The sequence below is a fragment of the Balaenoptera physalus genome (genome assembly GCF_965194825.1).
Source record: "Balaenoptera physalus genome assembly, chromosome: 18".
NCBI lineage: Eukaryota > Metazoa > Chordata > Mammalia > Artiodactyla > Balaenopteridae > Balaenoptera > Balaenoptera physalus.
In genome coordinates, this window is record NC_138899.1 from 1,975,435 (window position 1) to 1,988,272 (window position 12,838).

The following is a 12,838-nucleotide window of genomic DNA, read 5'->3' on the forward strand; positions in this document are numbered from 1 at the left end:
CACCAGAGCCCCAGCGGGCTCCTACGACACTTACTCGAGTTGAGCGTCTGCCGCGTCTTGGCGCTGGTGCAGTAAGCCTCGATGACCTTCAGAATCTGGGCATCCTCCTCCAGCGCAGCCGTGCCTGCAAGGGACACACGGCCCGTCACAACCCAGAAGTAACACGTACAGTTAACCGGACAAACACAGATCATCAACTCAACCAACGATGGTGACAACTAACAGTCCCTCCTTTTGTTTTCTCGCCAGATAAACGTTCTCCGATATTCACAAGATAGTTATATTCAGAAGGATTTTTATTTTTTTCTAAGTATTTTTTTATCTGCAACATATCTGGCAAAGGGCTAATATCCTAAATATACATATAAGTTGTCTTACTAACCCACAAGAAAGATAGCATCCCCCATCCTGAAAATGAAAAAAGGCAAGAAATAGGAACAAACAATTCACAAGAGAACAGTCAGAAAGAAAAAATGTTCCTTCTCACCAAGAAAAGAAGTGAAAATTAAAACTAAATATCATGTCTTCACATGTCAGCCTGACAAAAATCAGGATGCCTGAGAATTCTCAGTGTGGATGTGGATATCGGAAAGGAAAAGTTCCCTCCGTCCTCATCTGGGAGGGGGGAGTGAAGACAGGTATGACCCCCTGGCGAGGCCGTTTGACCCCACTTATCCAAGGCCTCAAAGCGAGCACCTCCTCCGACCCACAAGTTCCTACTCAAGAGTTAATCCAGGACGCTCCAGAGCGCTCCCTGAAACGGGGCTCCAGACCCGGCTTCCTCTGCACTCGGAGGCCACATGCGCGGAGGAGGCAGCCCGCAAAGCAAGAGCACCTAAAGGTCCTGGTACCGGGCGCAGACCCTCACACCCCGCATAGTTCATACCATCGTGTGGTTCAACTCTGCTTTCCGTTTTCTAGATTTTTCTGCATCTTCTAAGATATTACTTAGAATATATTTTAAAAGGCTCAACTACTCTAACAAAGAAATGTGGGAAGAACGGAAGACTGAACTATCTTGTAAGCTGTATCAGAAAGCCCCCACACCATCTTATGATATCGACACACACAGGCAGGCCGCATGCTCGCTCCTAAAAGTCAGGGTCAGCACAGAGAGCTGAGGAGCGACTGAAAAACTGACTTACATTCCACTAGCTGGGACGGGTCGTTTAACAGGTTTCCGTAAGAACAGCACTTAACTAGTCTCGCTCCAGCACACGCCGGGAGCTAAGGCCCACAGGCGGGCCAGGCCGCTCCCCTCTGCCAGCAGGAGGGCGGCTGCATGAGTGACGCTGCCCATCCCACTGAGGCAACCAGACGGCCGTCTCCAGACACAGGTCGGCACGCTCGCGGCACGCGAAGTTCAGCGCCCGCGCACAGCACAAGGCACTCGGCGAGCGCTGGGGTGAAGGTCCACCGGGCCTGGCTCAGAGCTGCACACGCGGGGCTGGCGCCCGCCCCCGGCCGGACCCTCTGCACAGGCGGACCCTCCGCACGGGGGCGCTCGGCCTCCCCCGCTCCATCAGGTGTCCCGCAGGTGCGCTCACCAGCTGAGGAAGTGACCGAGTGTGACCGCAGGACAGCAGGACGAGCGGGGCTGCGGCAGGGGACGTCAGGTGGCCCGGGAGGAGGGCGCTCACCCGGGAGCAACCTCCGGGCCATCCCTGCGCCCACTTCCCCAGGGTCACCATGACCCTCGCCAAGGACAGGGGGGGCGGCCCACTTGCAGCCACTGCACCAAGCCGCCTCCCTCGGGGTGACGCCGGCTACTCGGCTCCTGTCTAAAAGCCTTCTTCTGGAAGTGAATCCCCAAAGGCTCCCCAGTGGGTGTGGGCAAAAGGAGCAAAGGTCCAGGAAGTCACAGGGCCCCGTGGCAGTTCTCGGGGTGGGGGGAGCTCCAGAGGCGGCCCCGCTACACGGGACAGAGGGCAGGAGGCACAGCCCCCACCCGCCCCCCAGGCAGGGCTTCCCGCAGCGCCAGGCGGGGCTCCAGCCACCGGCCCCGCAGAACCCCTCCCGCCTGCCACACTGGGACTGGCCGGACGCGGGGAGCGAGCGGGCCAGCGCCGGGTCGCTCTCGCCACATATCCACGCGGGAGGCCGAGGAGCCGGGGCTGCCGTCCACGCCGCCTACGGCATCTCAGGAGTCCTCACTGAGCAAGGGGGCCCCCCGAGCACACGGTCGGTCCCACGGCGGAGACCCGCAGCCGCCGCCCAGGCGGGGTGACGCCGGATCGAGGGGCCCCGCACAGAGGCCCACCCAGGGGAGGCCCACCCAGGGGAGGCCGGGCGGGTCCCGCGGACCCGCACCTCCCCTGCTCGCGGGGCCGGTGCTGAGGCGGCCTGTCGCTGCCCCGCTCCAGCTACGTCCTTTAGAGGGGACCCTCGGCTGGGCCCTGGCTTCCGCATGCGGCCCTGGCAAGCCCGCCGAGCCCCGCATCCTCGCAGCTACTCACTCTTCCTCAGCGCGAACTCCTCGTCCGAAGGCTTCCGCTCAGGCTTGCGCTTGGGGAGCAGCTTTTTCATAGTCTTGGGACTCTTGCTGAGATCCTAGGGAAGCAAAGGGGGAAAGGCTGACAGACCCCGAAGGCAGGAGCTTCCGCCAGTCGGCGAGGAGGGCCGCCGTGAAGGTGTGAAGCAGTGAGCGCTCCGGCGCCGCGGGGGCTACACGCTCCGGCGCTGCGGGGGCTACACGCTCCGGCGCCGCGGGGCCCCTGCTCCCCTCGGACTCGGATCGCTCTCTGCCAGCTGCTGAGCACCATCTACAGTCAACAGGGCGCAGACCCTGGTAAGAACCCTCGTGTCACCTGGATCCAGTGGCACCGGGACCACAGCCACGCCTGGCTCGGAAAGGCCACCTGGCCGAGGCCCGCACAGGGAGCTGCGCGCTGCTAATTCTGGGGCAGGCCCCCCTGCTGCAGCCAACCAGCGAGAGAGGGGGAACTAAGGCTACTGTGTAAACGCAGCTCCTTTAGGAAAGCGTCTGAAGCCTCAAGGGAGAAGAAAAGGGACTAAGAGCGGCCCAGGGGCTCGAGGGCAGAGGCGCGCAGGAGACAGAGCCCCGGCCGGCCGGCTGCGGAGCGTTCCCACCACCCAGAGCTACGCTCACCGCCTCAGGGTCTACCCCTCTCCCCACCGACACAGCGCCCGAAAACCCCCCGCGAAGGGGAAGGTGGAAGACAGAGCAGGCCCAAGCCCAGCGCGGCGGGCAAGGTTTTGACTGTCAAGCGTATCCTGAATTTTCATGTCAGAAAAGGCTAACTTCTGCATCGTTTAAGTTATATAAACCACTGGTGAACCTTACGATGAGAATCCAAGGCTCGGAACGTGACTCGTGCTATGGGATGGATCAGACTGAAAAGCAGAGAGAACAGAGCCTGAGTTTTAAAGGTATCTCTTCAAAATCTTCCCCGTGAAAATGAAAATGTAAAGGCTTCTGAAAATGCAGCAGAAATCCGTCCCTGAAGAAGTGAACCCAGTGCGTGCCCTGTGGCTCCCCTGAGTCCTGGGGACGGAGGCGAAGCCGGGCACAGCGCCCACTCGGCGGTGCTCCGTCCGGCCTTCCGTCTGTGCCCACTTCCCAGCAGGCAGTCTGCGTGCTCAGCGCCCTGGACGTGCTCACGGACACACCCCCCACGCCCTCCTCTCCCTCCTCCGCCCCGCGCTCCCCCCCCCAGCAGTGAGGGCACCAGGACTTGCCCACACGCCTGCAACACGGACATCAGCACTCTTCCAGGAGCTGCCAGGGCGAAGAACGCTCCGACCTGGGCGCAGGGACACCCGCCAGGTACACGTCACAGAAACCAAAATTCATTAACAGAAACATAAAGGATTAACTATAATTTAGGCTGTACTCTTCTATAGATCTTAAAACACCTAGGGTTGCCAGCAAGCACGCAGGGGGTGTCTGCTCCAGGGCCTCTGCAAACGCAGCCTCGTGGACACGCAAAGGCTCACACCACGCTCACAGCCAGGCCACGCCCACCACACTCACAGACACGCCTACGGTAACCGAACTCCACCCACACTCATCATTTCACAGTCACCAGCTTCCTCAAGGGCAGATATTCCGGGACCCTACTTCTCGAGCCCCTTCCCCTTCTCATCAGGGCAGAGAGGGAACAGCAGACACGTGCAAACACTGTCTGAGTGGAGGAGAGCGGGTCCGCTGTGACCACGCCACGAGGAGCGCTGCCTTCCCCCCCCTTGCCCGTGAACATTCCCTCCGCCTTACACAGGTGACCAGACGCAGGGTGCCCGGGCAAGAGTTCAAGCCTGAAGAGGGTCACCAGGTGTGGCAGAGTGGCACGCACACAGGGAGACCCGTCACAACCAAGTTCAAAGCTCTTCCAGCGCGAGGCAGGGAGGCCCAGGCAGAGGCCCAGGCGAAGCCCCCCAGCTCCGCGGCCTCCAGGCAAAGGGAACGGAGGCCACGTGGGCACAGAAGCAGCTCCCCCGTGACGGGCACAGAGAGGGCCGCACCCTGAGGGCCTCCCCAGGGCTCCTGGGATCACAGGCAGGGGTAACAAGAGAATGAGGCGGACCCTTCACGGTTCTGAAGAAGCTGATCGGCTTTATGCCACAGACAGAAACACAGGATGGACCACACTTCTGAATTCACCGGACTGAAGCGGGGAACGGCCGACATAACACGCCCAGCCGTCAAGTCGGGGCTCACCTCCTTGTAGCAGAGAGCAGCTGAGGGCCGGAGAGGGGGTGCGGGTCGCAGGCAGCTCAGGCTCCAGGGCTTGGGGGTCTTCGGAGGCTCCAGGGGCCCCCAGTTGATGGTGGTGTGTGGAGTGCCGTGGTGGGAGGGGTGAGGCAGCGTGTGGTAGGCGGGCGTCAGTGGCACGGGCTTGCTGTCCGCATGCTTGCTGGACGGGGTGATGGAGTGGGAGGGGAGCTGCCCGGGGAACAGGGCGGGAGAGAGCAGAGACACCGTTCAGCGTCAGGAGAAGCTGGAGCAAACACCCCCAGCCCACCAAGGCGCTCCCCCTGGGACTGCCCCGGCTTGTGAGCATTGCTCCTGACTCTCCACGTGCTCAGTTTCTGGGCGTCTCGGGTTGAGCGGGGAGCCGCCGTCCCGCGCGCTGCTCCAGGCCGCGGCTGAGCTGGGGTCAGGAAGCAGCAGGGCGCTGGGGGTCCAGACCCGGGAATTCCACCCACCACCTTTAACTGCCATGGAGTCACGTTTGCAAAAAGGTATTTCATTTAGTATAGATACCAGAACTGTATGACAGAACGGGCATTCCCTGCACTGAGAATGTGATTATGGGGAGGGAATGATTACCTCCCCAGCGGTATTACTCACTGCCTGGTGATTCAGGGGTGGGCAAAACTAGGGCCTGATCCCTGTTTTTGTTTAAAAAAAAAAAAGAGATGCTCCTGGGACACAGTCAGGCCTATTCCTGTCAGTGGCTGCTTTTGTATTACAAAAGCAAAATATAATTATAACAGAGATCATATTGCCTAAAAACCCCCCAAATATTTACTGTCTTTTTATAGAAAAATTTTGCCAATCCCTGGGATAAAACATTTTCTCAGAAAAATCAGCTTTAATCAAAACAAAGTTATATAAATCTAATTTCTCAGAAGGACCTTATTAATAGGGTTTATATTCCTAGAAAACCCAAAAGTATTCCATCACACTGACAATTAAATAAGAAAATGTTGAATAAAATAAATAACATTCAACATTAGCTAATGACCTCAAATTAGCCGAAAACAATACAGTATGCTTAACAGGAGAAAGAGCTGAGTGGTTCTGTGAGCTGGAAACCTAAGTGAGACCATCATTCAAAAGAACTGAACAATATCTGAAAAACAGGCTTAAAGGGAAGCCCAGGCTCCAGCTGAGGCTGGGTGTGCAAGGACAGAAGCAGTGGACTCTCTGCAGTGACCATACACCTGTCCTGGGTGTGTGTGTGTGTGTGTGTGTGTGTTGTGACATGTTATACAACCACTATAAAATAATATTTTCAAACTAAATAACTCACAAAAGGAGAAAATTACGCAAAACATCCCTTCTAGCAATGTCACAGTAAGTAACATTTGGTTTTATTTCTCCTTGCTTGTAAAAGTCAAGAGAGGTAGCTTTATGCTAAAGTTAGAGTATCATTCAAGCTGGACACAGCAATCACAGGGAGAACACAGACACGCCCAAAGACAGCCTCCGTAAGAAGAACACACAACACCTGACAAGCCTGCGTGGGGGGCACAGCGCCCTCCAGACAGCGGGGCTGTAACTCCCTTGCCACTATGTGACGAGAAGAGGAACGAGAGCGGCCAGCGTCCCGATACACAGCACAGTGTTACTTGATGTGACTTTATAAAGGTTAGCCTCAGGCTGTTACAGACAATCTGAGCGGGAAGGCACTTGCCTTATGGACGCACATATGTCCTCGGGATAAATGTAGTCCCGTGAAAGCTAAGCATCTTTAGTATGTTTTAAAAGTATCTTTAGTATTTTTTAAAAGTATGGAAAAGTTATAAATGGTGGAGCCATTCAAAATGAAACATTAGCTGAAGCAAACGAGCAGTTTTAACCCCCAAACTGCTGAGAACTGGCCTGAGACATTGCACCCGTGACCAGCACGCTGTGCCATGGCCACCGTCCCTGAGCTAAAACTTTAACCCCAAGGATGGCGACCACAGGTGGTAGAAAACTCCCAGTAAAGATCGTCACAGTCTGGCAAGGATGGCAAGAAGAACCCACCAGCCAGAAATGCTGTGAGGCGAGACCCTAGTCATTTGTAAGAAGGGTGCCTGGTTTTTCAATATTACCTGGTAAAGATGATGAATGTTCAGATGATTCAATACCAGTGTTTCATTAAGCATGAAACACCAGTAAAGAGAAGTTCTAAACACTGACACTTTGGCGCTGATATATTTTGAAATGTTTAAGTATCTAAAAACTTAAAGAGCTATTGAGCTTTTCTAAAAGTAGAAGATAACAGATTTCTTACAATCAAAACAATGAGTCAAAAATTACATTCTAATGCCTTCAACATGAATCTGGTCCTTTTCGTCATCGTAAGTAGTCACTGTTTGTTTTTTTGATGAAACATAATAAATACAATTAAAATGCTCAGAAAAGCCCTCTATGGACCAGTGGCTCTCAGGCTTTTGGATGAAACCAACTTAGGTTACAGGACCCACTCTGAGCAAGGCAGCTTCCTAGCCAGGGGCCATGAACTGTGTGTGTGTGTGTCTGTCCCTGTGTGTGTGTGTGTCTGTGTGTCTGTATGTCTCTGTGTGTGTGTGTCTGTATGTGTGTCTGTGTGTGTGTGCGTGTGTGTGTGTGTGTGGCCATTCACCATCCACTGGCAATGAGCAAGTGCGTGCAGAGAAACACAACGCGCTTTCCTGACCCAGAGGCTGACTATGCCTTAAAGCCCTTGATCACTTGCTGGCAACCGAACCCAAGGCTGAGCCCGGCGCCTGGCGGCGGGAGAGGGGCGGGGGCCCTTACGGTGTGAGACGGCACAGGGTGAGGCTTGACGGCGGGGTTCCCGGCAGAGGTGACCTTCGTCTGCTTCTGCAGACGGTCCACCCACTCGTGGAGGTCCTGCTGGTCGCTGCAGGACACCAAGATCCGCTCAATCATGCTCCCTGCAGGAGAGGAACGCAGCTGAAGTGGGGAGCAGGCGGGGCCCACACGCACGCACACGCGCCCCCCGAGGAGGGCCGACAGCGCTGCCGCGCCAGCCCCCGGAAGGCTCGGCAAGGGCCTGCACGCTGCGGGCACCCACGCAGTCTGTGCCTATCACCTGATATTTCAAATGCATTCCTATGATTTTCACCGTCCTCAAGCTTTGTGATTGTCATTCCTGTCGTTGGCAGCTTTCCCTAAAAAAGAACCCCCCCAAAAAAAGAACAATTAGTGCTTTTCTAGTAATGAAGATACCATTAATAAAGCAAACATTAAATGATTTTAGAAATGGCAGAGGAACTGTCTCTGTAAAGCAAAAATGCTCTTTTGTTTGTACCAAATGCATGTATAATACGAACCTCTATCTCAAACAAGAAATCCTAATACTATAATCAAGAAATGAGCCAGCAAAAAGGTACAGAGCAGCAAACTAGAAAACAAATAAATTTCATCTGATGGGTTACTCTAAACATAAACAGCAGGACACAAAAACATTACACATCATGATGAAAAAACTAGAGTCTACAGTGGCTGTTTTAAATGATGTTCTTTATGCAAAGGAAGCACAGATTTGCCTTAAAGAAATGCAGAGGAAGTTCCACGTCTGAAGGCAAAGTAAGAAGGAAGCCGGAGCAAGAGGAACTGTACGGTAGTCGTGCGTGGTCGTCACCAGACAGGAAGTCAAGAGCTGTGCTGAGCGCTGCACAGAATGCAGAAAGCAGCAGCCAACCCATGCGCTCTGACAGCAGAGGGCTCGGGGAGGGGAGCGGCAACGTCCACGGAGAGAGGCCAGAGATGGGCCGGAAGGGGAACGCGGTGGCCAAGCAGGTCCTCAGGGAAAGTCTCTCCCTGAGGACTGGGGCCAAGCCGCCCCCCGAGAAGCAGGACCCTCAGTGGGGTGGCAGCGGGAGTCCCGCCCTGCAGGGGGCGCCGGCGATGCCACAGCCCACAGGGCTCCTGACGTCTACAGGGGTGACGCTAAGCACCCCACAGGGCACGAGGCGGTCTCCCCACCCCTCCCCTCCCGAGACAGGTCTCATCCAGTCCACGGGCCACCAGGGCTCGGCAGGCGGGACGGCAGGTAGCACTGGCACAGCCGTGGTCAGAGGCAGGCACTGCAGACGCCCTTCCAAGAGTCCTAAGGCACAGGGGTGACCAAGGGCTCTGAGAACTCTACAGGAAACAAAGCTGCGGGGCTGCATTTAACGCAGCAGTAACCCCGGAGGACAGCACGTGCTCACTGTTGCTGGATGTAGTGCTTTTTAACATCCTTCAAAGCCAGAAATGAATACTGACAGTACGTGGGCCGTGGGCCACAGCACTTGGAGAGAAACCCCCCAGGAAACGGTGCACAGGGCGGGAGAATAGTGCTCTGCTGGTGGCACGTCAATGCCACCATCCTAGGGGCCTAAGCCTGCCCCAGACGGCAACCTCAGCTCCTGCAGGTCAAAGCAGGGCCCCGACTCAGCCTCTTGGGTGTAAAGCACGAAGCTGGAGAAGGCTGATGGAAAAGGACCAAGGTCATTTAAAGCGGGAGCCGCCAGTTTGGGGGAACCTGCGTAGGTGCTCCCTCAGCCAGACATCAGTCAGCGGCAGGCTTACAAACTAAGAGGTATTATTTTTCTAGGCTTGCGCGTGTACAGCTGCTTTCTCAATTGTAAAGTGCTCCTTTTGGAGTGTGTGATGACACTCCCCTTTGGGTGGCAGAGCTTTCTGTGCAGGTACAAACAAGCCGTGGACACTCTGGACTCAGGACCCACTAGCGCTCTCGTCGGGGACAAAACAAACAACGTGCTACGTATGCAGAAACGCAGCTCAGAGAAAACAAAGGACGATCTCTGTTGAAACAGCATCTGGTGACTAGCCAGGCCTTGAAAAATTGATGGGAAAGGCAGAAGCTTCTGTAACTACACAGAGAGAAGGCAGTAAACCTTGCTAGAAGCTCCTACTAGACAGACAGAAAATGCATAAGGCACTTAATACCACATTTGAAATCAGCGTACAAAAAAAGAAATTTTTTTCTTTTTTCTTTTTTCCCCTTGCATGTTCTTCTTCAATCAGCTCTCATATTCTCTCAAAGAAAATCAGAAAAATGATTAACAATAAAAAGGCTGAATGATCATTCACTACCACGTACACCACCCGATGTGTGCCCACGACTGTCGTGGTGGTGCACTGCCCCCGAACCACCTCGGCCGCGCGTCCCCCTCCAGCTAGCCCGCTGCTGTGCCCACCGTGTACCAGCCACCAGGAAGGAAGCGGGACACGACTTGGTGGCGACGGGCTGCAACCACACCTCAGCAGTCTGTGTCCTTGGGGGCAGCTCTACAAATTTCAGTTTCCTTCTTTTTTTGCTTTGGATTAACACAAGGATCCTAATTTGCACAATCACATCGAAACGCACAGACAGGACTTGTGTGTACGTATTTGAATGTAACACTATACATACAACACTACATGCAGCCCACAAATAGATGCATGTAGTACTGAACACAAAACTCAAAACAAGCCTGGAAATGATTTTCAGATCCACAATAAAGAATTAAATATAAATTTAAAACGTGTTTTACCTGGTATATAAAACCACTCATCCTAGGACTGGCAGACAACATTAGCAAAATATTCGGGAAGAGCAGAAGATACCGTTCATTCTTTTCCTAATGTAAAAGAGCAAATTCAAATAATTGTTTTAAAAACACACACTTTACAGTTGTGAGAATATTTATATTAGGCCTTATGAACTATTATACCATACTTCCTGTTTAGATATTTCTCTCTACCAAATTTAATTAGCTAAATTAAAGGGAAACAAAACTATGATAAATTCTTAGACTCACAAGTAGCCCACGTAACATCTGTTTATAAAGTCTGATTAAGGAGTTTAGCTCTGCCATTAACTCTTAATTAGTAAAATCTTCTTTCTGTGGTTGAGAGAAAATGGAGGAAAAGAACCTGTAAGCCTTTAGGGGCAGTGGGTGACCAGGTGGGCCCTTCAGGCTGAAAGAGGGTGGAATAAAATGCGGAGATGGATTTAGTCCATTGATAGACCCTGGCACTAACCTAAAATCCAACACGTCAACTCAATGTTTCCATCCACCCCATAAACTTTACCCAATCTACATGAAAGACCTAACAGCACTGTTCATGTATTAAAACTCATTTGCTTCAATAGGTAAGAAAAGCCCCACAAAGACCACAAGCGAAGGACAAAGATTCCCAAGAATCTAAAAGGAGACACAAAGAGAAATGCAGGCAGCACTTCCACGCACCGCCATCGACACACTGCCCACAAAAGTGAAGGAACGCTGGGAAGCCGTGTCCCAGGCAGACGCCTCCCAAACCGGCCACGTGCAGGGGCCCTTGGAAAGCAGTGTTGGGAACGGCGCTCGTGCACTGCGGTACCTCGCTCCCAGCGCACTGAATCAGGACCTGGGACATGTAAATGACGTTGCCCAGGGTCTTAATGTCATCTCCCTCCCAGCTCCGGATGGCTTCCGTCAGGATCTGCAGCTCCAGCTCCTTCCTTTTCCGTACTTCTTGACACTGCGCCTGAGAAGCACAGAACACCGTCAGAAGAAATAGGACTCCTGGAACCTTAGATTTTGGCCCTATTGCTTTGTATCTTACTTCTTAAGACAGATCACCTAGTGAACAATTTGCTTACTTCACAAGTATGGAATCAAGTCAAGAGAGACAAAACACACGACAGCTCTAGAATGAGAAACACTGTTTTAGAAAAATATAGCCATTCCTGCCACTTTTAGAAGAAAAAACGTGGACTGGGCAAGAAAAATATTTTCTGCTTTTACTAGTGAATGCAACAGAGAAGACTGAGAAGAGGGGAAAAAAGAGTAAGTTCCACTGGTGCTGTAAATAAGACACATACTCCAGAAACTCAAGTCAGTAAGACAGCATGACAACCGATAAAAAAGACCCAGCAGTATTCCATTTCACACTCAGCCACGAAAGACACTGTGGGACGAGGTTAACAACGTGCTCTGAGCCACCGTAAGTAGCTACAGCGTCACGTGGTGCCTTTTGTAAAATTTAAACAATTATCAGTTCATTTTCCTGCTGGCCACAGTCCAGTAAGCATGAGAGTTTACCAGCCATGGCGTAACCACTATGTATTTATTTTTATTTCATCAGAGTAAATCCAAATTATACTTCACAAGTAATTTTCTGCATTTGTTTGCCATAATAATGTCTGACGGGGAAAAACCACAACGTAATATGCTTCATCACTTACTGAAAGGTTTTTGAAGGCAGTCATGGATTTTTGAATATCTTGTCTATCTGGATGATAACCCTTTGAATAGAAGAAGTACACTATTAGCTTTCATCGTGAAAAGTTTTTTCTTAGAAAGGCACTCTGTAGACTGGCTCGGACCTTCCCTATACTTTTCAACCTGTAACCCGTCCTATTCTTCGCAGCACTGAAGTGCCATTTCTTAGTCCTTGAGGGGATCATGGGGCAGAGAGATGTGGACTCTGCCCTGGAGAGGGAGGCCGGCACGCGGCCACGCCCATCCCTTACAGGCCTCTGCTGCTCTGGCACCAGAGGGCAGAGGGGAACCGCTGTGAAGCAGGCTGGATGGCCTGCCCTTTGGGAAATGGTTCCCTACGGCCTAACCAAGCCAGTAACCTGAACCCAAATTTCTGCCAGGCCCACAGCCTGGTATCTGAACGCAGGATAAATACATGTCATTAGTTGATTCTTTTACTAGTATTACTCTGTAACTTATGCACTTAACAACACTGTAAGTACGCGTTCCTGATACGACACCTCAGCGCGCTGAACGTTTTCTAGCGACTGGAAAACCTCCCGTCAGCAGCGGCGGGTGGGAGAGGAGCTGAAGGAGCAGGTGCTTTCCCACAGAGCCGGGATAAGGGAAACAAGCTCACGTCTAACAACACCATTCTGAAAATCCCGAGCTACGGGCCGCTGCATAAACCCCCTCTGCAGGATCTGGCCCGGGAGCCCTCTCCCTGGCGTGGCGGGCGTGGCGCAGGCGTGGCCGGCGTGGGCGGGGCGGGCAGGCAGTACCTCCATGTGCCTCTCCAGCTCCTTGAGCAGCGCGGGGTACTTGTCCAGGCGCATGAACGGCTTGCTGAGGCCGGTGGTCAGCACGAGAATGCCGGGGCTGCTGGCGCCCTTCATCTCCATGAACTCGCCCAGCTCTTCAC

At 53.1% G+C, this 12,838-nt stretch overlaps 1 protein-coding gene and 1 long non-coding RNA gene across 24 annotated transcripts in view; one reads left to right on the forward strand and one right to left on the reverse strand.

Moving 5' to 3' along the window:
* The window catches only part of LOC309647523, a 269,604-nt gene that overhangs the window by 172,617 nt on the left and 84,149 nt on the right, over nucleotides 1-12,838 (forward strand). The window lies entirely within an intron of this gene.
* The window catches only part of ARHGEF7 (Rho guanine nucleotide exchange factor 7), a 129,811-nt gene that overhangs the window by 14,654 nt on the left and 102,319 nt on the right, over nucleotides 1-12,838 (reverse strand). For all 23 annotated transcript variants that reach the window (XR_014256103.1, XM_082434935.1, XM_082434916.1 and 20 more), the window contains 9 exons: nucleotides 12,699-12,837; nucleotides 11,901-11,960; nucleotides 11,054-11,200; nucleotides 10,222-10,308; nucleotides 7,770-7,848; nucleotides 7,472-7,611; nucleotides 4,679-4,903; nucleotides 2,457-2,550; nucleotides 35-124 (listed from right to left, as the gene is read on the reverse strand). Coding sequence is in view for 22 of the 23 variants with exons in the window: in XM_082434935.1 (XP_082291061.1) it covers nucleotides 35-124; nucleotides 2,457-2,550; nucleotides 4,679-4,903; nucleotides 7,472-7,611; nucleotides 7,770-7,848; nucleotides 10,222-10,308; nucleotides 11,054-11,200; nucleotides 11,901-11,960; nucleotides 12,699-12,837 (1,061 nt within the window). In the remaining variant the exon portion in view is untranslated. The remainder of the gene's footprint in view (nucleotides 1-34; nucleotides 125-2,456; nucleotides 2,551-4,678; nucleotides 4,904-7,471; nucleotides 7,612-7,769; nucleotides 7,849-10,221; nucleotides 10,309-11,053; nucleotides 11,201-11,900; nucleotides 11,961-12,698; nucleotide 12,838) is intronic.